This window comes from Petromyzon marinus, chromosome 84 (genome assembly GCF_048934315.1).
Source record: "Petromyzon marinus isolate PM22_M1 ecotype Great Lakes invasive population chromosome 84, UKy_Petmar_22M1.pri1.0, whole genome shotgun sequence".
Lineage (NCBI taxonomy): Eukaryota > Metazoa > Chordata > Hyperoartia > Petromyzontiformes > Petromyzontidae > Petromyzon > Petromyzon marinus.
In genome coordinates, this window is record NC_133749.1 from 1,384,406 (window position 1) to 1,408,493 (window position 24,088).

Sequence of the window (24,088 nt, forward strand, 5' to 3'; positions counted from 1 at the left end):
CTATGCGGCATTCAGGAGGTCCGGTGGACCGGCTCTGGCTCCTGCCACCATGAGGGGTGGACAGTCCTCTACTCGGGGCAGCAGACTGCCAAACAACAGGGTGTGGGTCTTCTTTTGAACAAAAGAACGAAAGGGGCGTGGGAGCGTGGCGGTGAGGTGTGGGAAGCTGTAAGCCCCAGGCTACTTTGGGCTCGCCTTCCCATCAACCGGAGGCGAGGAATGGTGGTCGTGGTTACTTATGCCCCCACCGAAGATGAACATCCGTGGAGGGATGCAGGCAAAGCCGATGAGTCAGATGCCTTCTATGACCTCCTGTCACAGGTGCTGGCTAAAGTGGCCCCTCGGGATAGAGTCATCATGTTGGGTGACTTCAATGCCCGAGTTGGTCATGATACTGACACCTGGTCTGGAGTGATTGGAGGGCATGGGCCAGATCAGCTCAATAACAACGGTAGGAGGCTGCTAGATTTTTGTGCAGCCCATGGGCTTGTAATTACCAACACGCTGTTCCGGCATCAGCGCATCCACACAACATCATGGATGCATGCCGGGTCCAAGCAAGAACATCTGCTGGACTACATAGTGACGGACCAGCGAATGCGAGCCCATGTCCTTGACACCAGGAACTACCGTGGAGCTGATCTGCCCTCTGACCATCGACTAGTCATCTGTAAGATGCGCCTGCCATTCTTCCACTCCGGTGGTGGGTTTACACCCAGGACCCCATTCCAACATAAAGTGGCCTGGTCTCAGTTATCTGATGAAAGTTGCAAGGGAGAATTTCATCATCGCTTGCGGCTGGGATTGGCATCGTCCCCGACTCCTGATGTCGAGGGTAAATGGGCGAGGTTTAGGACTGTGACTCATGCTGCTGCAATGGCTGCTTTGGGTACGCGGTCCAGACCTCCCCAGAGACCCTGGCTGACAGAGGAGGTGTTCAGGATGGTTGAGAAAAAGCGACAGGCCCACTGTCATCGGCTACAGAATCCCACGTCAGAGAATGAGGAGGCTTACCGCAGCCTTCGCTCGGAGGTTCGGAGAGCCGTGAGGCGCTGCAAGGATGGGTGGTGGTCGCGGGTTGCTGAGGAGATGGAGTCTGCCTCAGTGGCCCGTGATCACAAATCTCTATTTAACTCCATCAAAAAAGTAACCTGCAGCGCCACACCTATTACCATCATTAGGGGAAAAAACGGTGATCCAATCTCCGACCCCCAGGAACAGGTTAGCAGATTTGCTGAGCATTTCTGTGAGGTCCTGGGGGAGGGAAAATCCCTCAGCCAGGAAAACATCGTGGCACAAAGTGAGGATGACCCTGCTGAGGCTGCGGTGCCTCAAATATTGGAAGAACTCACCCCCTGTGAGTGGCTGGTTGAGGTGCCATCTGCTGAGGAAGTACTGAAGGCGATCCGGAGTCTGAGACCAGGAAAGGCAGCGGGCAGAGATGATCTCCCAAGCGAAATGCTGAGGGAGGGTGGCGTTTGTGCACAGACTGCCCTATATGACATCATAACAACAGTCTGGACCACTGGACGGATTCCGCAGGATTGGAAGGATGCCCTGGTGGTCCCCCTTTTTAAGAAGGGGGACCGCACAGACTGTAACAACTACAGGGGCATCTCACTCCTCAGTGTGCCGGGAAAGGTCCTGGCAAGGATTATTCAGCATCGCCTTGCCAGGCACGCTGAGGAGAGGCTTGCGGAGCCCCAATGCGGTTTCAGGAAAGGGCGGTCCAGCACAGATGCCATATTAACTCCATCAAAAAAGTAACCTGCAGCGCCACACCTATTACCATCATTAGGGGAAAAAACGGTGATCCAATCTCCGACCCCCAGGAACAGGTTAGCAGATTTGCTGAGCATTTCTGTGAGGTCCTGGGGGAGGGAAAATCCCTCAGCCAGGAAAACATCGTGGCACAAAGTGAGGATGACCCTGCTGAGGCTGCGGTGCCTCAAATATTGGAAGAACTCACCCCCTGTGAGTGGCTGGTTGAGGTGCCATCTGCTGAGGAAGTACTGAAGGCGATCCGGAGTCTGAGACCAGGAAAGGCAGCGGGCAGAGATGATCTCCCAAGCGAAATGCTGAGGGAGGGTGGCGTTTGTGCACAGACTGCCCTATATGACATCATAACAACAGTCTGGACCACTGGACGGATTCCGCAGGATTGGAAGGATGCCCTGGTGGTCCCCCTTTTTAAGAAGGGGGACCGCACAGACTGTAACAACTACAGGGGCATCTCACTCCTCAGTGTGCCGGGAAAGGTCCTGGCAAGGATTATTCAGCATCGCCTTGCCAGGCACGCTGAGGAGAGGCTTGCGGAGCCCCAATGCGGTTTCAGGAAAGGGCGGTCCAGCACAGATGCCATATTTTCTGTCCGTTTGCTACAGCAGAGGTGTAGGGAATTCCAACAAGACCTACATCTCTGCTTTATTGACCTGGTCAAGGCCTATGATACCATCAGTAGGCCTGGACTCTGGGTCGTTCTTCGTGCTTTTGGAATACCTGACCCTCTGCTCACGATCATTAAGGACCTTCATGATGGTGAGCGGGCCCGGGTAAAACTACGTGGCCGGGAGTCAGAGCCATTCCCTGTACACCTTGGGGTGCGACAGGGATGTCCTCTGGCTCCCACATTATTTAACATCTATTTTGACCACGTAGTTCGTGAAGCCTTCAATAGCTGTACCGGGGGAATCTCCATATGGTACAGATATAATGGGAGGCTAATCGATGCCCGGGTGCGGTCAAGGGATGGCTCCCTATTGCTCAACCACGTTATGTATGCTGATGATTTGGTAATAGCTGCTCAGTCAGAGGACGAGTTGGAGACGCTGCTGCTGAGACTGGAGCGTGCCACTAACAGGTGGGGCCTTACCATCAGCCCCACCAAAACTAAGCACCTGCCTGGGTATTTTGTACCATCGGACACTCCACCCCCACAACTCCCAATCGGTGATGGGGCAGTTGTGGAGAGAGTGGAGAGTTTCCCATACCTGGGCAGTGTGCTTATGACTGGCTCCAGTTTAACAGCAGAGGTCTCACTCCGAATCAATCGAGCGGCAATATCTTTTCATCGGTTGCGTAACGCTGTGTGGAAGCTACCTGGTCTGTCGCTCCGCACTAAGCTTCAGGTCTTCTCGGCCACGGTCATTCCCTCCCTTCTCTACGCTTGCGAAACGTGGACCCCCCTAATGGAACATCTTCGCCGGTTAGAAACATTTAGGCTGGCCTGCCTACGATCTATCCTGGGTTTAACCAGACTGGATTGTGTGAGGAGCTCACAAATCCTTGAAAGATCTGGGCAGGGTTCCATCGGTGAGCTCCTCCGGCAGGCAAGGCTGCGATGGCTGGATCATGTAGCCCACATGCCCAGCCACCGCATGCCGAAACAGCTTTTGTTTGGCCGGATTGAGGGGGCTAAGCGGGCGCGGCACCGGCTAGAGAAGAGATGGAGTGATGTGGTACAGGAGGACGTGGAGCTGAGTGGACTTGCCGATGACTGGTACCAGCGGTGTCAAGATCGGCCTCTGTGGAGGAGGCTCGTGAAGGATGCTGCTACTGGGCAGTTGGAGGCAGTCGCCCTCCAACAACAACGGAAGGCGGAGGAGCGACGCTCAAAACAACGAGCGGAGCGCCGGGTGGCTAAAGCACAGCAGGTTGGCACAGTAGGGGGCACAGGTGGTGCATCAGCCAGTCATCTCAGTCAGTCGACCCGTGGCACCTGCTGGGTCTGCCCCGTGACCTCCTGCCAGCGGGCGTTCGACACTTCACGTGGCCTCAGGGTGCACATAGCCTGGCACAAGCGTTGTGGTGACGTCACCGCCACTTAGTGGCGAATGGCGGTTGTTTTTGTTGTGTGTGTGAGTGGGTGAGTGTGTGGGTGTTAATGTGTTAGCGAGTGTGTGGGTGAGTGTGTGGGTGTTAGTGTGTTAGTGTGTGTGAGTGGGTGAGTGTGTGGGTGTTAGTGTGTTAGTGTGTGTGTGTGTGAGTGGGTGAGTGTGTGGGTGTTAGTGTGTTAGTGTGTGTGAGTGGGTGAGTGTGTGGGTGTTAGTGTGTGTGAGTGGGTGAGTGTGTGGGTGTTAGTGTGTTAGCGAGTGTGTGGGTGAGTGGTGGTGCTGGCCACCCACCCCCTGTGTGGGTGTGTGAGTAGTCACCCACACATCCACACACACCTACACCCACACACACTCACCTACTCACACACTCACCTACACCCACACACGTCACCCAGTCACCTACTCACACACACACCTACACCCACACACCTCACCCAGTCACCTACTCACACACACACACTCACCTACACACCTCACCCAGTCACACACACTCACCTACACACACACACGTCACCCAGTCACCTACTCACACACTGACCTACACCCACACACCTCACCCAGCCACCTACTCACCCACCCACACTCACCTACACCCACACACCTCACCCAGTCACACACACTCACCTACACACACACACACCTCACCCAGCCACCTACACACACACGCCTCACCCAGCTACCTACTCACCCACACACACCTATACCCACACACACTCACCTACACCCACACACCTCACCCAGCCACCTACTCACACACACCTACACCCACACACCTCACCCAGTCACCTACTCACACACACTCACTCACCTACACCCAAACACACTCACCTACTCACACACACTCACCTACACCCACACACCTCACCCACTCACCTACTCACACACACACTCACCTACACCCACACACACTCACCTACTCACACACATTCACCTACACCCACACACCTCACCCAGCCACCTACTCACCCACACACACTCACCTACACCCACACACACTCACCCAGCCACCTACTCACACACACTCACCTACACCCACACACCTCACCCAGCCACCTACTCACCCACACACACTCACCTACACCCACACACACTCACCTACTCACACACACTCACCTACTCCCACACACCTCACCCAGCCACCTACTCACACACACTCACCCACACACACTCACCTACACACACACACCCACACACACTCACCTACTCACACACACTCACCTACTCACACACACACACCTACACCCACACACACTCACCTACTCACACACACCTACACCCACACACACTCACCTACTCACACACTCACCTACACCCACACACCTCACCCAGCCACCTCGCCCACACACACTCACCTACACCCACACACACTCACCTACTCACACACACTCACCTACACCCACACACCTCACCCAGTCACCTACTCACCCACACACACTCACCTACACCCACACACACTCACCTACTCACACACACTCACCTACACCCACACACCTCACCCAGTCACACACACTCACCTACACCCACACACCTCACCCAGTCACCTACACACACACTCACCTACACCCACACACCTTACCCAGCCACCTAGTCACACACACCTACACCCACACACCTCACCCAGCCACCTACTCACCCACACACACTCACCTACACCCACACACACTCACCTACTCACACCTACACCCACACACACTCACCTACACCCACACACACTCACCCAGTCACACACACTCACCTACACCCACACACCTCACCCAGTCACACACACTCACCTACACCCACACACCTCACCCAGCCACCTAGTCACACACACCTACACCCACACACCTCAGCCAGCCACCTACTCACCCACACACACTCACCTACACACACTCACCTACACACACACTCACCTACACACACACACCTCACCCAGCCACCTACTCACACACACACTCACCTACACCCACACACACTCACCTACTCACACACACACACTCACCTACACCCACACACACTCACCTACTCACACACACACTCACCTACACCCACACACACTCACCTACTCACACACACACTCACCTACACCCACACACACTCACCTACTCACACACTCACCTACACCCACACACCTCACCCAGTCACACACACTCACCCACACACACCTACACCCACACACACTCACCTACACCCTCACACCTCACCCAGCCACCTACTCACACACACACTCACCTACACCCACACACACTCACCTACTCACGCACACACTCACCTACACCCACACACCTCACCCAGCCACCTACACACACTCACCTACACCCACACACACTCACCTACACCCACACACCTCACCCAGCCACCTACACACACTCACCTACACCCACACACACTCACCTACTTACACACTCACCTACTCACACACACCTCACCCAGCCACCTACTCACACACCTACTCCCACACACCTCACCCAGCCACCTCGCCCACACACACTCACCTACACCCACACACACTCACCTACTCACACACACACCTACACCCACACACCTCACCCAGTCACCTACTCACCCACACACACTCACCTACTCACACACTCACCTACACCCACACACCTCACCCAGCCACCTACTCACACACTCACCTACTCGCACACACCTCACCCAGCCACCTGCTCACACACACACCTACACCCACACACACTCACCTACTCACACACACACTCACCTACACACACTCACCTACACCCACACACACTCACCTACTCACACACTCACCTACTCACACACACCTACACCCACACACACCTCACCCACACACACCTCACCCAGCCACCTACTCACCCACACACAGGGGGTGGGTGGCCTGCACCACCACTCACCCACACACTCACCCAGTCACCCACAGACTTGTGTGGGTGACTAGGTGAGTGGATGAGTGTGTGAGTGACGCCGCTGCTACTACTGACAGCACTTGCCCCTACAGCACTTGCCCCTACAGCACTGTTAGAGGCTACCTGGGGGATCTTTGTCTTTGTGTATATGGGCGCTGCTGCTGGAACTGACAGCACTTGCCCCTGCAGCACTGCTAGAGGCTACCTGGGAGAGCTTTGTCTTTGTGTCTATGGGCGCTGCTACTGACAGCACTTGCCCCTACAGCACTGCTAGAGGCTACCTGGGAGAGCTTTGTCTTTGTGTCTATGGGCGCTGCTGCTACTCACAGCACTTGCCCCTACAGCACTGTTAGAGGCTACCTGGGGGATCTTTGTCTTTGTGTCTATGGGCGCTGCTGCTGGTACTGACAGCACTTGCCCCTACAGCACTACTAGAGGCTACCTGGGGGATCTTTGTGTCTATAGGCGCTGCTACTGACAGCACTTGCCCCTACAGCACTGCTAGAGGCTACCTGGGGGAGCTTTGTCTCTGTGTCTATAGGCGCTGCTGCTACTGACAGCACTTGCCCCTACAGCACTGCTAGAGGCTACCTGGGGGATCTTTGGTTGTGGGTTCGATCCCGGACCCTGACCAATGCCTGTCTCTCTGTGTCTGTCTCTGTCTGTGTCTCTCTCTGTCTGTCTCTCTCTGTGTCTCTCTCTGTGTCTGTCTCTGTGTCTCTGTCTGTGTCTCTGTCTGTGTCTCTCTCTGTCTGTCTCTCTGTGTCTCTGTCTGTGTCTCTGTCTGTCTGTCTGTCTCTGTCTGTGTCTCTGTCTGTCTCTCTGTGTCTCTCTCTGTGTCTCTGTCTGTCTGTTTCTCTCTGTCTGTGTCTCTGTCTGTGTCTCTGTCTGTCTGTGTCTCTCTCTCTGTCTGTGTCTCTCTCTGTCTGTCTGTGTCTGTCTCTGTCTGTGGCTCTGTCTGTCTCTCTGTGTGTCTCTCTCTGTGTCTCTGTCTGTCTGTCTCTCTCTGTCTGTCTGTCTCTGTCTGTGTCTCTCTCTGTCTGTGTCTGTCTCTGTCTGTGTCTCTCTCTGTCTGTGTCTGTCTGTGTCTCTGTGTCTCTGTCTGTCTGTGTCTCTGTCTGTGTCTCTCTCTGTCTCTGTCTGTGTCTCTGTCTGTCTGTCTCTCTGTGTCTCTCTCTGTCTGTGTCTCTCTGTCTGTGTCTCTCTCTGTCTGTCTGTCTGTGTCTCTCTCTGTCTGTCTCTCTGTGTCTCTCTCTGTGTCTGTCTGTCTGTCTCTCTCTGTCTCTGTCTGTGGCTCTGTCTGTCTGTCTCTGTCTGTGTCTCTCTCTGTCTGTGTCTGTCTGTCTCTGTCTGTGTCTCTCTCTGTCTGTGTCTGTCTGTGTCTCTGTCTGTCTGTCTGTGTCTCTCTGTCTGTGTCTCTGTCTGTCTGTCTCTCTCTGTCTGTGTCTCTGTCTGTGTCTCTGTCTGTCTGTGTCTCTCTCTGTCTGTGTCTCTGTCTGTCTGTGTCTGTCTCTGTCTGTGTCTCTCTGTCTCTGTCTGTGTCTCTCTCTGTGTCTCTGTCGGTGTCTCTCTCTGTCTGTGTCTGTCTGTGTCTCTGTCTGTCTGTCTGTCTCTCTCTGTCTGTGTCTCTGCCTGTCTGTCTCTCTCTGTCTGTGTCTCTGTCTGTGTCTCTGTCTGTCTGTGTCTGTCTCTGTCTGTGTCTCTGTCTGTGTCTGTCTCTGTCTGTGTCTCTGTCTGTGTCTGTCTCTGTGTCTGTCTGTGTCTCTGTCTGTCTGTCTGTCTCTCTCTGTCTGTGTCTCTGTTTGTGTCTCTCTCTGTCTCTGTCTGTGTCTCTGTCTGTGTCTCTGTCTGTCTGTCTCTCTGTCTGTCTGTCTGTGTCTCTCTCTGTCTGTGTCTGTCTCTGTCTGTGTCTCTCTGTCTGTGTCTCTCTGTGTCTGTCTGTCTCTCTGTGTATCTCTCTGTCTGTGTCTGTCTCTGTCTGTGTCTCTCTGTCTGTGTCTCTCTCTGTCTGTCTGTGTCTCTGTCTGTGTCTCTCTCTGTCTGTGTCTGTCTCTGTCTGTGTCTCTCTGTCTGGTTTCTCTCTGTCTGGTCTGTCTGTCTCTCTGTGTCTCTCTCTGGCTGTGTCTGTCTCTGTCTGTGTCTCTCGGGCGGGGTCGTCTCTCTGTCTGTCTGTGCGGCTGGCCCTGGCGCGGCGTTCTGGCTGGCTCTCTACCCCCCTCTCTCTACCCCCTCTCCAGACCTACCCCCCTCTCTCTAACCCCTCTCTCTCTACCCCCCTCTCTCTCTCACCCCCCTCTCTACCCCCTCTCTCTCTACCCCCCTCTCCTACCCCCTCTCTCCTCTACCCCCCTCTCTCTACCCCCCTCTCTCTACCCCCTCTCTCTCTACCCCCTCTCTCTCTACCCCCCTCTCTCTACCCCCCTCTCTCTACCCCCTCTCTCTCTACCCCCCTCTCTCTACCCCCTCTCCTCTCTACCCCCCTCTCTCTACCCCCCTCTCTCTCACCCCCCCTCTCTCTACCCCCCTCTCTCTCTACCCCCCTCTCTCTACCCCCCTCTCTCTCTACCCCCCCTTCTCTCTACCCCCCTCTCTACCCCCCCTCTCTCTCTACCCCCTCTCTCTCTACCCCCCTCTCTCCCCCCCTCTCTCTCTACCCCCCTCTCTCTACCCCCCTCTCTCTACCCCCCTCTCTCTCTACCCCCTCTCTCTCTACCCCCCTCTCTACCCCCCTCTCCTCTACCCCCCTCTCTCTCTACCCCCCTCCTCTCTACCCCCCTCTCTCTACCCCCACTCTCTCTCTACCCCCTCTCTCTCTACCCCCACTCTCTCCTACCCCCTCCTCTCTCTACCCCCTCTCTCTCTACCCCCCTCTCTACCCCCTCTCTCTCTACCCCCCTCTCTACCCCCCTCTCTCTCTACCCCCCTCTCTCTACCCCCCTCTCTCTCTACCCCCTATCTTCTCTCTCTCTCCCTCTCCCACCCCCTCTCTCTACCCCCCTCTCTCTAACCCCCCTCTCTCTACCCCCCTCTCCTCTACCCCCCTCTCTCTACCCCCCTCTCTCTCTACCCCCCTCTCTCTACCCTCCCCCTCTCTCTCTACCCCCCTCTCTCTCTACCCCCCTCTCTCTACCCCCCTCTCTCTCTACCCCCTCTCTCTCTACCCCCCTCTCTACCCCCCCTCTCTCTCTACCCCCCTCTCTCTCTACCCCCCTCTCTCTACCCCCCTCTCTCTCTACCCCCCTCTCTCTACCCCCCTCTCTCTACCCCCCTCTCTCTCTACCCCCTCTCTCTCTACCCCCCTCTCTACCCCCCCTCTCTCTCTACCCCCCTCTCTCTCTACCCCCCTCTCTCTACCCCCACTCTCTCTCTACCCCCTCTCTACCCCCTCTCTCTCTACCCCCTCCCTCTCTCTACCCCCTCTCTCTCTACCCCCCTCTCTACCCCCCCTCTCTCTCTACCCCCCTCTCTCTCTACCCCCCCTCTCTCTACCCCCCCCCCCCTCTCTCTACCCCCCTCTCTCTACCCCCTCTCTCTACCCCCTCTCTCTCTACCCCCTCTCTCTCTATCCCCCCTCTCTCTCTACCCCCCCTCTCTCTACCCCCCTCTCTCTCTACCCCCTCTCTCTCTACCCCCTCTCTCTCTACCCCCCTCTCTCTACCCCCTCTCTCTACCCCCCTCTCTCTCTACCCCCCCCTCTCTACCCCCTCTCTCTCTACCCCCTCTCTCTCTACCCCCCCTCTCTACCCACCTCTCTCTCTACCCCCCCTCTCTCTCTACCCCCCTCTCTACCCCCCTCTCTCTCTACCCCCCTCTCTCTCTACCCCCCTCTCTCTCTATCCCCCCTCTCTCTCTACCCCCCTCTCTCTCTACCCCCTCTCTCTCTATCCCCCCTCTTTCTCTACCCCCTCTCTCTCTACCCCCCCCTCTCTACCCCCTCTCTCTCTACCCCCTCTCTCTCTACCCCCCTCTCTCTACCCCCCCCCCCTCTCTCTACCCCCCCTCTCTCTACCCCCCTCTCTCTCTATCCCCCCTCTCTCTCTACCCCCCTCTCTCTACCCCCTCTCTCTCTACCCCCCCCTCTCTCTACCCCCCCCTCTCTCTACCCCCCTCTCTCTCTACCCCCTCTCTCTCTACCCCCCCTCTCTCTACCCCCCCTCTCTCTACCCCCCTCTCTCTCTACCCCCTCTCTCTCTCTCTACCCTCCTATGTTTTTTGCGATCAAAGGAATCAAGATGTTCGTTGTAGTCGGCACTTTCCTTCCCTCTACCCCCCCTCTCTCTCTACCCCCCTCTCTCCCTACTCTGTCTATGTTCCCCCTGTTTTCTCTGTAATATTTGTAAAAAAATATAATAATAACTACGACAAGTGCTGCATCCTGCACCCAGCGCCTCCTCGCGGCCCCCACGGCCTCCTCCTCCTCCGGCGGCGGCGGCAGTGGCGGCGGCGGCGGGTAGCTCACAATCTCCACGCACAGCTCTCTCTCCGTGTCTCCACACACGGCTCTCTCTCCGTGTCTCCACACACGGCTCTCTCTCCGTGTCTCCACACACGGCTCTCTCCGTGTCTCCACACACGGCTCTCTCTCCGTGTCTCCACACACGGCTCTCTCTCCGTGTCTCCACACACAGCTCTCTCTCCGTGTCTCCACACACGGCTCTCTCTCCGTGTCTCCACACACGGCTCTCTCTCCGTGTCTCCACACACGGCTCTCTCCGTGTCTCCACACACGGCTCTCTCTCCGTGTCTCCACACACGGCTCTCTCTCCGTGTCTCCACACACGGCTCTCTCTCCGTGTCTCCACACACGGCTCTCTCTCCGTGTCTCCACACACGGCTCTCTCTCCGTGTCTCCACACACGGCTCTCTCCGTGTCTCCACGGCTCTCTCCGTGTCTCCACGCACGGCTCTCTCTCCATGTCTCCACACCCGGCTCTCTCTCCGTGTCTCCACACACGGCTCTCTCTCCGTGTCTCCACACACAGCTCTCTCTCCGTGTCTCCACACCCGGCTCTCTCTCCGTGTCTCCACACACGGCTCTCTCCGTGTCTCCACGGCTCTCTCCGTGTCTCCACGCACAGCTCTCTCTCCGTGTCTCCACCCACGGCTCTCTCCGTGTCTCCACGCACAGCAGCTCTCTCCGTGTCTCCACACACGGCTCCCTCCGTGTCTCCACTCACAGCTCTCTCTGTGTCTCCACTCACAGCTCTCCCTCCGTGTCTCCACACACGGCTCCCTCCGTGTCTCCACGCACGGCTCTCTCTCCGTGTCTCCACGCACGGCTCTCTCTCCGTGTCTCCACGCACGGCTCTCTCTCCATGTCTCCCACACACGGCTCTCTCTCCGTGTCTCCACACACGGCTCTCTCTCCGTGTCTCCACACACGGCTCTCTCTCCGTGTCTCCACGCACGGCTCCCTCCGTGTCTCCACACACAGCTCTCTCTCCGTGTCTCCACGCACAGCTCTCTCTCCGTGTCTCCACACACAGCTCTCTCTCCGTGTCTCCACGCACGGCTCTCTCTCCGTGTCTCCACGGCTCTCTCCGTGTCTCCACACACAGCTCTCTCTCCGTGTCTCCACACACGGCTCTCTCTCCGTGTCTCCACAACACAGCTCTCTCTCCGTGTCTCCACGCACAGCTCTCTCTCCGTGTCTCCACGCACGGCTCTCTCTCCGTGTCTCCACGCACGGCTCTCTCTCCGTGTCTCCACACACAGCTCTCTCTCCGTGTCTCCACGCACGGCTCTCTCTCCGTGTCTCCACACACGGCTCTCTCCGTGTCTCCACACACGGCTCTCTCTCCGTGTCTCCACACACGGCTCTCTCTCCGTGTCTCCACACACAGCTCTCTCTCCGTGTCTCCACACACGGCTCTCTCTCCGTGTCTCCACACACGGCTCTCTCTCCGTGTCTCCACACACGGCTCTCTCCGTGTCTCCACACACGGCTCTCTCTCCGTGTCTCCACACACGGCTCTCTCTCCGTGTCTCCACACACGGCTCTCTCTCCGTGTCTCCACACACGGCTCTCTCTCCGTGTCTCCACACACGGCTCTCTCTCCGTGTCTCCACACACGGCTCTCTCCGTGTCTCCACGGCTCTCTCCGTGTCTCCACGCACGGCTCTCTCTCCATGTCTCCACACCCGGCTCTCTCTCCGTGTCTCCACACACGGCTCTCTCTCCGTGTCTCCACACACAGCTCTCTCTCCGTGTCTCCACACCCGGCTCTCTCTCCGTGTCTCCACACACGGCTCTCTCCGTGTCTCCACGGCTCTCTCCGTGTCTCCACGCACAGCTCTCTCTCCGTGTCTCCACCCACGGCTCTCTCCGTGTCTCCACGCACAGCAGCTCTCTCCGTGTCTCCACACACGGCTCCCTCCGTGTCTCCACTCACAGCTCTCTCTGTGTCTCCACTCACAGCTCTCCCTCCGTGTCTCCACACACGGCTCCCTCCGTGTCTCCACGCACGGCTCTCTCTCCGTGTCTCCACGCACGGCTCTCTCTCCGTGTCTCCACGCACGGCTCTCTCTCCATGTCTCCACACACGGCTCTCTCTCCGTGTCTCCACACACGGCTCTCTCTCCGTGTCTCCACACACGGCTCTCTCTCCGTGTCTCCACGCACGGCTCCCTCCGTGTCTCCACACACAGCTCTCTCTCCGTGTCTCCACGCACAGCTCTCTCTCCGTGTCTCCACACACAGCTCTCTCTCCGTGTCTCCACGCACGGCTCTCTCTCCGTGTCTCCACGGCTCTCTCCGTGTCTCCACACACAGCTCTCTCTCCGTGTCTCCACACACGGCTCTCTCTCCGTGTCTCCACAACACAGCTCTCTCTCCGTGTCTCCACGCACAGCTCTCTCTCCGTGTCTCCACGCACGGCTCTCTCTCCGTGTCTCCACGCACGGCTCTCTCTCCGTGTCTCCACACACAGCTCTCTCTCCGTGTCTCCACGCACGGCTCTCTCCGTGTCTCCACACACAGCTCTCTCTCCGTGTCTCCACGGCTCTCTCCGTGTCTCCACTCACAGCTCTCTCCGTGTCTCCACTCACAGCTCTCTCTCCGTGTCTCCACGGCTCTCTCCGTGTCTCCACACACGGCTCTCTCTCCGTGTCTCCACGCACGGCTCTCTCTCCGTGTCTCCACGCACGGCTCTCTCTCCGTGTCTCCACGCACGGCTCTCTCCGTGTCTCCACGCACAGCTCTCTCCGTGTCTCCACGCACGGCTCTCTCTCCGTGTCTCCGCGGCTCTCTCCGTGTCTCCACACACAGCTCTCTCTCCGTGTCTCCACACACAGCTCTCTCTCCGTGTCTCCACGCACAGCTCTCTCCGTGTCTCCACGCACAGCTCTCTCTCCATGTCTCCACACACGGCTCTCTCTCCGTGTCTCCGCGGCTCTCTCCGTGTCTCCACACACAGCTCTCTCTCCGTGTCTCCACACACAGCTCTCTCTCCGTGTCTCCACACACAGCTCTCTCTCCGTGTCTCCACGCACGGCTCTTTCTCCGTGTCTCCACGGCTCTCATTGTGTCTCCACGCACGGCTCCCTCCGTGTCTCCACGCACAGCTCTCTCTCCGTGTCTCCACGCACAGCTCTCTCTCCGTGTCTCCACACACGGCTCTCTCTCCGTGTCTCCACACACGGCTCTCTCCGTGTCTCCACGCACAGCTCTCTCTCCGTGTCTCCACGCACGGCTCTCTCTCCGTGCCTCCACATTAGTCCACACACTCTGCTGTAGAATTGAGTTAGATGGAACAGATGGAGATTAGTCCACACACTCTGCTGTAGAATTGAGTGAGATGGAACAGATGGAGATTAGTCCACACTCTCTGCTGCTGGAGAAGTGAGTGAGATGGAACAGATGGAGATTAGTCCACACTCTCTGCTGCTGTAGGAGGGAGTGAGATGGAACAGATGGAGATTAGTCCACACACTCTGCTGTTGTAGAAGTGAGTGAGATGGAACAGATGGAGATTAGTCCACACTCTCTGCTGCTGTAGAAGTGAGTGAGATGGAACAGATGGAGATTAGTCCACACCCTCTGCTGCTGTAGAAGTGAGTGAGATGGAACAGATGGAGATTAGTCCACACACTCTCTGCTGCTGTAGGAGTGAGTGAGATGGAACAGATGGAGATTAGTCCACACACACTCTGCTGCTGTAGAAGTGAGTGAGATGGAACAGATAGAGATTAGTCCACACACTCTGCTGTAGAAGTGAGTAAGATGGAACAGATGGAGATTAGTCCACACACACTCTGCTGTAGAAGTGAGTGAGATGGAACAGATGGAGATTAGTCCACACACTCTGCTGTAGAAGTTATTGAGATGGAACAGATGGAGATTAGTCCACACTCTGCTGTAGAAGTGAGAGAGATGGAACAGATGGAGATTAGTCCACACACACTCTGCTGTAGAAGTGAGTGAGATGGAACAGATGGAGATTAGTCCACACACACTCTGCTGCTGTAGAAGTGAGTGAGATGGAACAGATGGAGATTAGTCCACACACTCTGCTGGAGAAGTGAGAGAGATGGAACAGATGGAGATTAGTCCACACTCTCTGCTCCTGTAGAAGTGAGGGAGATGGAACAGATGGAGATTAGTCCACACTCTCTGCTGCTGTAGAAGGGAGTGAGATGGAACAGATGGAGATTAGTCCACACTCTGCTGTAGAAGTGAGTGAGATGGAACAGATGGAGATTAGTCCACACTCTCTGCTGTTGTAGAAGTGAATGAGATGGAACAGATGGAGATTAGTCCACACTCTCTGCTGCTGTAGAAGGGAGTGAGATGGAACAGATGGAGATTAGTCCACACTCTGCTGTAGAAGTGAGTGAGATGGAACAGATGGAGATTAGTCCACACACTCTGCTGCTGTACGAGTGAGTGAGATGAAACAGATGGAGATTAGTCCACACACTCTGCTGCTGTAGAAGGGAGTGAGATGGAACAGATGGAGATTAGTCCACACACACTCTGCTGTAGAAGTGAGTGAGATGGAACAGATGGAGATTAGTCCACACACTCTGCTGTAGAAGTGAGTGAGATGGAACAGATGGAGATTAGTCCACACACTCTGCTGCTGAAGAAGTGAGTGAGATGGAACAGATGGAGATTAGTCCACACACACTCTGCTGTAGGAGGGAGTGAGATGGAACAGATGGAGATTAGTCCACACTCTCTGCTGCTGTAGGAGGGAGTGAGAAGGAACAGATGGAGATTAGTCCACACTGCTGTAGAAGTGAGTGAGATGGAACAGATGGAGATTAGTCCACACTCACTGCTGCTGTAGAAGGGAGTGAGATGGAACAGATGGAGATTAGTCCACACTGCTGTAGGAGTGAGTGAGATGGAACAGATGGAGATTAGTCCACACACTCTCTGCTGCTGTACGAGTGAGTGAGATGGAACAGATGGAGATTAGTCCACACACTCTGCTGTAGAAGTGAGTGAGATGGAACAGATGGAGATTAGTCCACACACTCTGCTGCTGTAGAAGTGAATGAGATGGAACAGATGGAGATTAGTCCACACACTCTGCTGTAGAAGTGAGTGAGATGGAACAGATGGAGATTAGTCCACACTGCTGTAGAAGGGAGTGAGATGGAACAGATGGAGATTAGTCCACACACTCTGCTGCTGTACGAGTGAGTGAGATGGAACAGATGGAGATTAGTCCACACTCTCTGCTGCTGTAGGAGGGAGTGAGATGGAACAGATGGAGATTAGTCCACACACTCTGCTGTTGTAGAAGTGAGTGAGATGGAACAGATGGAGATTAGTTCACTCACTCTGCTGTAGGAGGGAGTGAGATGGAACAGATGGAGATTAGTCCACACTCTCTGCTGCTGTAGAAGTGAGTGAGATGGAACCGATGGAGATTAGTCCACACACACTGCTGTAGAATTGAGTGAGATGGAACAGATGGAGATTAGTCCACACTCTCTGCTGCTGTAGGAGGGAGTGAGATGGAACAGATGGAGATTAGTCCACACTCTCTGCTACTGTAGGAGTGAGTGAGATGGAACAGATGGAGATTAGTCCACACACACTCTGCTGTAGAAGTGAGTGAGATGGAACAGATGGAGATTAGTCCACACACCCTGCTGCTGTAGAAGTGAGTGAGATGGAACAGATGGAGATTAGTCCACACTCTCTGCTGCTGTAGAAGTGAGTGAGATGGAACAGATGGAGATTAGTCCACACTCTGCTGTAGAAGTGAATGAGATGGAACAGATGGAGATTAGTCCACACACCCTGCTGCTGTAGAAGTGAGTGAGATGGAACAGATGGAGATTAGTCCACACACTCTGCTGCTGTAGGAGTGAGTGAGATGGAACAGATGGAGATTAGTCCACACTGCTGTAGGAGGGAGTGAGATGGAACAGATGGAGATTAGTCCACACTGCTGTAGAAGTGAGTGAGATGGAACAGATGGAGATTAGTCCACACACACTGCTGCTGTAGGAGTGAGTGAGATGGAACAGATGGAGATTAGTCCACACACACTGCTGCTGTACGAGTGAGTGAGATGGAACAGATGGAGATTAGTCCACACACACTCTGCTGTGGAAGGGAGTGAGATGGAACAGATGGAGATTAGTCCACACACTCTGCTGTAGAAGTGAGTGAGATGGAACAGATGGAGATTAGTCCACACTCTCTGCTGCCGTGTTCACCCTGAGACTCGTCACCGTAGTCACCCTGAGACTTGTTACCGTAGTCACCCTGAAACTCGTTACCGTAGTCACCCCGAGACTCGTCACCCAGTTCACCCTGAGACTCGTCACCGTAGTCACCCTGAGACTCGTTACCATAGTCACCCTGAGACTCGTTACCGTAGTCACCCTGGGACTCGTAACCGGAGTCACCCTTAGACTCGTTACCGTGTTCACCCTGAGACTCGTCACCGTGTTCACCCTGAGACTCGTCACCGTAGTCACCCTGAGACTCATCACCATAGTCACCCTGAGACTCGTCACCGTGTTCACCCTGAGACTCGTCACCGTAGTCACCCTGAGACTCATCACCATAGTCACCCTGAGACTCGTCACCGTAGTCACCCTGAGACTCATCACCATAGTCACCCTGAGACTCGTCACCGTGTTCACCCTGAGACTCGTCACCGTGTTCACCCTGAGACTCGTCACCGTAGTCACCCTGAGACTCGTCACTGTGTTCACCCTGAGACTCGTTACCTTAGTCACCCTGAGACTCGTCACCGTAGTCACCCTGAGACTCGTTACCGTGGTCACCCTGAGACTCGTCACCATAGTCACCCTGAGACTCGTCACCGTGTTCACCCTGAGACTCGTCACCGTAGTCACCCTGAGACTCGTCACCGTAGTCACCCTGAAACTCGTCACCGTAGTCACCCTGAGACTCGTCACCGTGTTCACCCTGAGACTCGTCACCGTAGTCACCCTGAGACTCGTTACCGTGTTCACCCTGAGACTCGTCACTGTGTTCACCCTGAGACTCGTTACCGTAGTCACCCTGAGACTCGTTACCGTGTTCACCCTGAGACTCGTCACCGTGTTCACCCTGAGACTCGTTACCATAGTCACCCTGAGACTCGTTACCGTGTTCACCCTGAGGCTCGTTACCGTGTTCACCCTGAGACTCGTCACCGTGTTCACCCTGAGACTCGTCACCGTAGTCACCCTGAGACTCGTCACCGTAGTCACCCTGAAACTCGTCACCGTAGTCACCCTGAGACTCGTCACCGTGTTCACCCTGAGACTCGTTACCGTAGTCACCCTGAGACTCGTTACCGTGTTCACCCTGAGACTCGTCACCGTGTTCACCCTGAGACTCGTTACCATAGTCACCCTGAGACTCGTTACCGTGTTCACCCTGAGACTCGTCACTGTGTTCACCCTGAGACTCGTTACCGTGTTCACCCTGAGACTCATCACCGTAGTCACCCTGAAACTCGTCACCGTGTTCACCCTGAAACTCGTTACCGTGTTCACCCCGAGACTCGTCAACGTGTTCACCCTGAGGCTCGTCACCGTAGTCACCCTGAGACTCGTCACTGTGTTCACCCTGAGACTCGTTACCTTAGTCACCCTGAGACTCGTCACCGTAGTCACCCTGAGACTCGTTACCGTGGTCACCCTGAGACTCGTCACCATAGTCACCCTGAGACTCGTCACCGTGTTCACCCTGTCACTCGTCACCGTAGTCACCCTGAGACTCGTTACCGTGTTCACCCTGAGACTCGTCAACGTGTTCACCCTGAGACTCGTTACCGTAGTGACCCTGAGACTCGTTACCGTGTTCACCCTGAGACTCGTCACTGTGTTCACCCTGAGACTCGTTACCGTAGTCACCCTGAGACTCGTTACCGTGTTCACCCTGAGACTCGTCACCGTGTTCACCCTGAGACTCGTTACCATAGTCACCCTGAGACTCGTTACCGTGTTCACCCTGAGGCTCGTTACCGTGTTCACCCTGAGACTCGTCACCGTGTTCACCCTGAGACTCGTCACCGTAGTCACCCTGAGACTCGTCACCGTAGTCACCCTGAAACTCGTCACCGTAGTCACCCTGAGACTCGTCACCGTGTTCACCCTGAGACTCGTTACCGTAGTCACCCTGAGACTCGTTACCGTGTTCACCCTGAGACTCGTCACCGTGTTCACCCTGAGACTCGTTACCATAGTCACCCTGAGACTCGTTACCGTGTTCACCCTGAGACTCGTCACTGTGTTCACCCTGAGACTCGTTACCGTGTTCACCCTGAGACTCGTTACCGTGTTCACCCTGAGACTCGTTAACGTAGTCACCCTGAGACTCGTTACCGTAGTCACCCTGAGACTCGTCACTGTGTTCACCCTGAGACTCGTTACCGTGTTCAACCTGACATTCGTCACCGTGTTCACCCTGAGGCTCGTCACCGTAGTCACCCTGATGCTCATTACCGCATTACCCCGCTAAGCGCCTTAGCCCGGCTGATCTATCTATTCATGGCTGGGCGCGCTCATTGTGTGTGTGTCTGTGTGTCTGTCTGTGTGTGTCTGTGTGTCTGTGTGTGTGTCTGTGTATGTGTGTGAGTGTGTCTGTGAGTGTGTGTGTGTCTGTGTGTGTGAGTGTGTCTGTGAGTGTGTGTGTGTGTCTGTGAGTGTGTGTGTCTGTGAGTGTGTGTGTCTGTGTGTGTGTCTGTGTGTGTGTCTGTCTGTGTGTGTCTGTGTGTCTGTGTGTGTGTCTGTGTATGTGTGTGAGTGTGTCTGTGAGTGTGTCTGTGTGTGTGTGTGTGAGTGTGTCTGTGAGTGTGTGTGTGTGTCTGTGAGTGTGTGTGTCTGTGTGTGTCTGTGAGTGTGTGTGTGTCTGTGTCTGTGTATCTGTGTGTGTGTGTCTGTGTGTGTCTGTGTGTGTGTCTTTGTCTGTCTGTGTGTGTGTGTCTGTGTGTGTCTGTATGTCGGTCTGTGTGTATGTGTGTCTGTGTGTGTCTGTGTGTGTGTCTGTGTGTGTGTCTGTGTGAGTGTGTCTGTGAGTGTGTGTGTGTCTGTGAGTGTTTGTGTCTGTGTGTCTGTGTGTGTGTCTGTGTGTGTGTCTGTGTGTGTGTCTGTGAGTGTGTCTGTGAGTGTGTGTGTGTGTCTGTGTGTGTCTGTGAGTGTGTATGTCTGTGTGTCTGTGTGTCTGTGTCTGTGTGTCTGTGTGTCTGTGTCTGTGTGGGTCTGTGTGTGTGTGTGTGTGTCTGTGTGTGTGTGTGTGTGTCTGTGTCTGTCTGTGTGTGCGTGTCTGTGTGTGTGTCTGTGTGTCGGTCTGTGTGTCTGTGTGTATGTGTGTCTGTGCGTGTCTGTGTGTGTCTGTGCGTGTGTCTGTGTCTGTGTGTGTCTGTGTGTGTCTGTGTGTCGGTCTGTGTGTCTGTGTGTGTATCTGTGTGTGTCTGTGTGTGTGTCTGTGCGTGTGTGTGTGTCTGTGCGTGTGTCTGTGTGTCTGTGAGTCTGTGTGTCCGTGAGTGTGTGTGTCTGTGTGTGAGTGTGTGTGTCTGTGAGTGTGTGTGTGACTGTGTGTATGTGTGTGACTGTGTGTATGTGTGTGACTGTGTGTGTGTGTCGAATCTCCATATGGTACAGATATAATGGGAGGCTGATCGATGCCCGGGTGCGGTCAAAGGATGGCTCCCTATTGCTCAACCATGTTATGTATGCCGATGATTTGGTAATAGCTGTTCATTCAGAGGAGGAGACACTGCTGCTGAGACTGGAGCGTGCCACTAAGAGATGGGGCCTTACCATCAGCCCCACCAAAACTAAGCACTTGCCTGGGTATTTTGTACCATAGGATACTCCACCCCCACAACTCCCAATCGGTGATGGGGCAGTTGTAGAGAGAGTGGAGAGTTTCCCATACCTGGGCAGTGTGCTTATGAGCGGCTCCAGATTAACAGCAGAGGTCTCACTCCGAATCAGTCGAGCGGCAATATCTTTTCATCGGTTGCGTAACGCCGTTTGGAAGCTACCTGGTCTGTCGCTCCGTACGAAGCTTCAGGTCTTCTCGGCCACGGTCATTCCCTCCCTTCTCTACGCTTGCGAAACGTGAACCCCCTTAATGGAACATCTTCGCCAGTTACAAACATTAAGGCTGGCATGCCTACGATCAATCCTGGGTTTAACCAGGCTGAATTGTGTGAGGAGCTTACAAATCCTTGAAAGATCTGGGCAAGGTCCCATCGGTGAGCTCCTCCGGCAGGCAAGGCTGCGTTAGCTGGGTGATGTAGCCCGCATGCCCAGCTACCGCATGCCGAAACAGCTTTTGTTCGGCCGGATCTAGGGGGCTAAACGGGCGCGGCACGGGCTAGAGAAGAGATGGAGTGATGTGGTACAGGAGGACGTGGAGCTGAGTGGACTTGCCGATGACTGGTACCAGCGGTGTCAAGATCGGCCTCTGTGGAGGAGGCTCGTGAAGGACGCTACTGGGCAGTTGGAGGCAGTCGCCCTCCAACAACAACGGAGGGCGGAGGAGCGACGCTCACAACAACGAGCGGAGCGCCGGGTGGCTAAAGCACAGCAGGTTGCCACAGTAGGGGGCACAGGTGGTGCATCAGCCAGTCATCTCAGTCAGTCGACCCATGGCACCTGCTGGGTCTGCCCCGTGACCTCCTGCCAGCGGGCGTTCGACACTTCACGTGGCCTCAAGGTGCACATGGCCTGGCACAAGCGTCGTGGTGACGTCACCGCCACTTAGTGGCGAATGGCGGTTGTTGTTGTTGTTGTCTGTGTGAATGTCTGTGAGTGTCTGTAGTGTAGTGTTTAGCGCTACACTGCGCTACGAACCTGGCGACCCGAGTTTTCTCTTTTGTGTGGTGAGTGAATGGGTGGATGGGTGAGCGAATAGGTGGGTGAGTGAATGGGTGGGTGAGTGAATGGGTGGGTGAGTGAATGGGTGGGTGGGTGAATGGATGGGTGAGTGAGTGAATGTGTGGGTGGGTAAGTGAATGTGTGGGTGGGTGTGTGAATGGGTGGGTGGGTGAGTGAATGGGTGGGTGAGTGAATGAATGGGTGGGTAAGTGAATGGGTGGGTGAGAGAATGGGTGGGTGAGTGAATGGGTGGGTGGGTGAATGGATAGTGAGTGAGTGAATGTGTGGGTGGGTGAGTGAATGGGTGGGTGAGTGAATGGGTGGGTGGGTCAATGGATGGATGAGTGAGTGAATGTGTGGGTGGGTAAGTGAATGTGTGGGTGGGTGTGTAAATGGGTGGGTGGGTGAGTGAATGGGTGGGTGAGTGAATGGGTGGGTGAGCGAATGGGTGGGTGGGTGAATGAATGGGTGGGTGAGTGAATGGGTGGGTGAGAGAATGGGTGGGTGAGTGAATGGGTGGGTGGGTGAATGGATGGGTGAGTGAGTGAATGTGTGGGTGGGTGTATGAATGGGTGGGTGAGTGAATGGGTGGGTGGGTGAGTGAATGGGTGGGTGAGAGAATGGGTGGGTTAGTGAATGGGTGGGTGAGTGAATGGGTGGGTGGGTGAGTGAATGGGTGGGTGGGTGAGTGAATGGGTGGGTTAGTGAATGGGTGGGTGAGTGAATGGGTGGGTGGGTGAGTGAATGGGTGGGTGGGTGAGTGAATGGGTGGGTGAGTGAATGGGTGGGTGAGTGAATGGGTGGGTGGGTGAGTGAATGGGTGGGTGAGTGAATGGGCGGGTGAGTGAATGGGTGGCTGGGTGAGTGAATGGGTGGGTGAGTGAATGGGTGGGTGGGGGAGTGAATGGGTGGGTGGGGGAGTGAATGGGTGGGTGTGTGGGTGAGTGAATGGGTGGGTGAGTAAATGGGTGGGTGGGTGGGTGAGTGAATGGGTGGGTGGGTGACTGAATGGGTGGGTGAGTGTGTGTGTCTGTGTGTGTGTCTGTGTGTGGGTGACACTGGGGGAGAGACAAAGGCGGCCGGGCGTGTGAGTGGTCCTGGCCACCCACCCCCTCTGTGTGTGTCCACAGTGGCGACCTTCAAAGACATTTCTAGAGGCTACCTGGGGGAGCTTTGTCTTTGTGTCTATGGGCGCTGCTGCTACTCACATCACTTGCCCCTACAGCACTGCTAGAGGCTACCTGGGGGAGCTTTGTCTTTGTGTCTATGGGCGCTGCTGCTACTGCCAGCACTTGCCCCTACAGCACTGCTAGAGGCTACCTGGGGGAGCTTTGTCTTTGTGTCTATGGGCGCTGCTGCTACTGCCAGCACTTGCCCCTACAGCACTGCTAGAGGCTACCTGGGGGAGCTTTGTCTTTGTGTCTATAGGCGCTGCTGCTACTGACAGCACTTGCCCCTACAGCACTGCTAGAGGCTACCTGGGAGAGCTTTGTCTTTGTGTCTATGGGCGCTGCTGCTACTGCCAGCACTTGCCCCTACAGCACTGCTAGAGGCTACCTGGGGGAGCTTTGTCTTTGTGTCTATGGGCGCTGCTGCTACTGACAGCACTTGCCCCTACAGCACTGCTAGAAGCTACCTGGGGGAGCTTTGTCTTTGTGTCTATGGGCGCTGCTGCTACTGCCAGCACTTGCCCCTACAGCACTGCTAGAGGCTACCTGGGAGAGCTTTGTCTTTGTGTCTATGGGGGCTGCTGCTACTAACAGCACTTGCCCCTACAGCACTGCTAGAGGCTACCTGGGGGAGCTTTGTCTTTGTGTCTATAGGCGCTGCTGCTACTACTGACAGCACTTGCCCCTACAGCACTGCTAGAGGCTACCTGGTGCACATTTGTCTGTATCTGTGCGCACATATAAATAATCCGATTAGCGATTTTGTATTAATCTCAGAGGGAACACATCCTGGCCCATTCGGACACAATCTCCGTGTCTCTGTGTGTGTCTCTCTCTGTCTCTGTCTCTCTCTGTGTCTGTCTCTCTGTGTGTCTCTGTGTCTCTCTGTGTCTCTCTGTGTGTCTCTGTGTGT

At 55.5% G+C, this 24,088-nt stretch overlaps 1 protein-coding gene across 1 annotated transcript in view; it reads left to right on the plus strand.

Annotated features, from left to right (window-relative positions):
• Positions 1 to 7,308: 7,308 nt before the first annotated feature.
• Positions 7,309 to 24,088, plus strand: part of LOC142907892 (uncharacterized) — a 30,736-nt gene continuing 13,956 nt past the window's right edge. The window contains exons 1-2 of the mRNA XM_076057797.1: positions 7,309 to 8,768; positions 23,715 to 24,088. The exon at positions 23,715 to 24,088 is cut by the window's right edge and continues 1,362 nt beyond it. Coding sequence (XP_075913912.1) covers positions 7,335 to 8,768; positions 23,715 to 24,088 — 1,808 coding nt within the window. The 5' untranslated portion in view covers positions 7,309 to 7,334. The remainder of the gene's footprint in view (positions 8,769 to 23,714) is intronic.